Source organism: Priapulus caudatus, unplaced genomic scaffold (assembly GCF_000485595.1).
Source record: "Priapulus caudatus unplaced genomic scaffold, Priapulus_caudatus-5.0.1 Scaffold849, whole genome shotgun sequence".
NCBI classification, from domain to species: domain Eukaryota; kingdom Metazoa; phylum Priapulida; class Priapulimorpha; order Priapulimorphida; family Priapulidae; genus Priapulus; species Priapulus caudatus.
In genome coordinates this window covers 83,989-87,463 of record NW_014577910.1, presented here as the reverse complement: position 1 = coordinate 87,463, position 3,475 = coordinate 83,989, and the positions used below count along the sequence as shown (strand labels likewise).

At 44.3% G+C, this 3,475-nt stretch overlaps 1 protein-coding gene across 1 annotated transcript; it reads right to left on the bottom strand.

Moving 5' to 3' along the window:
• Positions 1-2,102: 2,102 nt before the first annotated feature.
• LOC106813955 (sal-like protein 1) lies at positions 2,103-3,200 on the bottom strand. Its single transcript, XM_014818204.1, has one exon. The coding sequence runs from the start codon at positions 3,198-3,200 to the stop codon at positions 2,103-2,105; it is 1,098 nt and encodes a 365-aa protein (XP_014673690.1).
• Positions 3,201-3,475: the final 275 nt, after the last annotated feature.

The window sequence follows — 3,475 nt, the reverse complement described above, 5'->3', positions numbered from 1 at the left end:
TGGACGATACTTCAGTGTCATCTCATAGGGCATGAGCCTCAGTCGCCATCTCTCCATACGTGCTGTTGCTGTTTTCAGACTGTTTACAATACCTAGCAAAGGTTTGTGATCTGTCAACACAGTGAATGAGGAGCCGTACAGGTAAAGGTGGAAATGTTCGACCCCGTACACTACTGCTAGCATTTCTCTGTCCGTCTGGGAGTAGCGCTGCTCAACATCGGTAAGGGCACGACTCGCATAGCAAATTACTTTACCCTTTTGCATCAGTATCGCCCCAAGCCCAACTGGACTTGCGTCAACTAGGATCTCCGTCTGCTCGGCAGGACTGAAATATGCCATAACATGAGCACCTGTCAGTGACATCTTGAGCTTGTTAAATGCCTGCTGTTCACGATCCGACCAACTCCATGCGGCATCCTTCTTTGTCAGCTGTCTCAATGGTTCCGTGAGTGTTGCGTACTCTGGAATGTATCGTGATACATATTGGGTCATACCCAAAAAGGAACGAATTTCACTGACACTTGTAGGAGCTGGAGAGTTCGCGATCGTCTTGATCTTGTCGGGATCGGCTGACATACCATTTCCTCCGAACACATGGCCAAAGAATGTCAGCTCTCTCACTGAGAAGATACATTTGTCACTGTTCAGCTTTGCTCCATTATCACTGAGCTTTCCCAATGTTGCTTGAAGGCTTGCATCATGATCCTCTTGTGTTTTCCCGTGAACAATAATGTCATCAGACAGNCTCTTCCTGAAGGTGGCACTGCCTCGCAATAAGTTCCTTCCTATACTAATTTTGAGAAGTTTGGGGTGCTTGCATATCGGCGTCTTCTCTTGATGAAAATGACCAAATGTCGACGTTAAGTACAAAAAAGAGTCCCAGGCACACACCTGTCCGTTTTGAGCGCATAAGCTTCGCCGAAAAACGCTATCTTGGCGGCCAATCGACCAGCGAGCGTGCGCTAGTTCCGTGTACGCCTACATTAACCTACAAAACGGAATGTGGCGCGATGCTGTATTTGATACCAAAGTCTTAATGTTTCTTTAGTCTCTTTCGCCTATTATTAGTAATAACTTTCTATAAATGCCGTTCAGATGCTCCACTACAACACACAAGTTCATACCACGATTGCCGATGTGCACAAACAAGAAAATAAAGCAACAAGCTCTATAAAGTTGAAAAACTCACTAAATTTTCACAATCGAAGTTAGCGAGATCGCGATTTGCTATGTGACAGTGCAGGGTTCATAGTAGTAAGACACCTGTTGAAATAAGGACTTATAAGACCCTTAATTTTCTGGAGGCCAAAATAAGACTTTTTTACGCGATTTCTAATAGATCACCGACTATTATAGTACACTAATAATATTAATATACACATTTCCACAGCAGATTTAATTATTCCAGCTTGTAAAAATGGTCCTTTGGCAAAAAACAAGGACTATTAAGTACTTTTCTAAGATTTCACCAAGGGCCCTTATTTTATTTTTGGCAAAATAAGTACTTATAAGACTTTGGAAGACCCGCTACGAACCCTGCAGTGCACTATACTCTTTTTTGGAAATAAATACATCTTTGACGCATGCCTTCTCTTGTAACCTATGCTGTAGAAAATGACATCTTAATTTCAAGTGTAACAAAAATATCAAGACATGATCGGTTTTTTATTTGCCAACCAGTCAAATTAAAATTTCGAAAATTAAAAGAAACATTAATTTTTATATATCATGAGCATGCAGCCGTGTGTGACAATCATTCCACTTTTGGATAGTACTTGAGAGTGTATAAGACTTGTAGTATTTGATCTGCAGTCCTTTATCGGGGAGTTCGTATCCATTTGATACCGATCATATCAGAAGTACATATTATCACTGATATTATACAATGTGTGGCTAATAATGTGCCTTATAAGTCTCCTAGTACAATACATATCATCCTATTAAATTAACGATTTATACTGAATAAACTCAACGTATCAGTAAGTAGTAAGTGTTGGTGTTGACAAACACGATTCCACAGTAGGCGAAATTATTCTGCCGAACCTAATGGCAAGAAAATAACTTGAGCGGAACTCAACGCATTTGCCGACGCACTAACCACGTCATCGCTTCTTCGTGTGCATGCTTCTTGCGTGACGCTGCAGCTTCTGCCCTGATCCGAACACCTTTAGACACACGCTGCACCTGTGCAGAACGCCTCTAGTGTGTTCCTCCCGCATGTGCGCGTATAGTTGTCCACGCTGCGGAAACGCGGCCGCGCACAGAGGACATCTGAAGGTCAGTGCAGTCGCGTGGGCGCGATAATGCATTTCAAGATTTCGGAAGGAGAGCAGCACGTTACCGCAAATCCTGCAGTGGAACTGCGCATCCGCCCGGTGGTCGTGTCTGTGGCGAGCGAGAGCGCCGTAACCCCCCAGTACGGTTTTGCCGCAGAATTCGCATTTGCATTCTGCCGACGCGCCGTCGGTCTCACCTCCTTCTGTCTCTGATTGAGAACTACCGAAGATGTTGCATCGGCCACTGATGCCTCGTTGTGGTGGTGTTGCTGCTAACGGTAACATTTTGTTGTGTGCCTGTGGAGATGTCATTACTGACGATAGCCTTGAATTAACTGGTTGTGGGGATAATACTCCTCGCTGAGGCGTTCTGACCCCTGTTGCCCTTGCTGTCGAACAGAATGGCTCTGTGTCCTCAAGTGATTGTGACAGGTCGACAATGTCCCACTCAGGTGCTGCGCATAGTTTTAGTTCAGCTCCATGTGACATTCTGCTGGATGGGAGGAAACAATTGCTCGTCTGTGGGAGGCCTGCTGCCTTTGCTGAAAAAACCTTTCCTAGAGGTGTCAATGATTCGGATTCTTCAGCCACGTGTTCCAACATGGGCAACATTGATAAAGATGCAACGGCCAATGATGAAACATGTTGTCGTGCATCAACCGAACATGGTGTGTTCTCAACCTTTGAGATACATGACAGTGCTTGTAATGGTGAGCTGCCAGCCTCTTCATAGGAATTTGCGCTGTTATCCAGCGACTTATCGTTACTGGCAATGTACTGAGAGCCAGACCTATCCACAAGCAGGCTACATAAAATTTGCTTTATCTCCCTGACATCTGCTCTCAGCATCTGAACAGTATTTGTAAGATCTTCTACTTTATTTTTCGCTGGATCCTCTTGGTCAACATCAGCAACATTTTGCATTGAACAGGGCAACAAACCAGAGAGCTGCGAACCACGCAACTTTGACCTGTGCAGTAATCTGATCAGCCTTTGTTTCTCTCGTTGCTTTTGATATGACAGCGGTCTCTTTGAGTGAGGATTAGAAATGTGTCTGTGACTGTATGACAGTGCGTTAACTTCTAATTTTGTGGCTATGGGCACACACGGAGCAACATACTGAGAATTGGCCAAGTTTGTTTCTGTAAGTGTAACTACATGAGGAGCTACATACTGTCCCCTAGCCAGACTTATGTCTG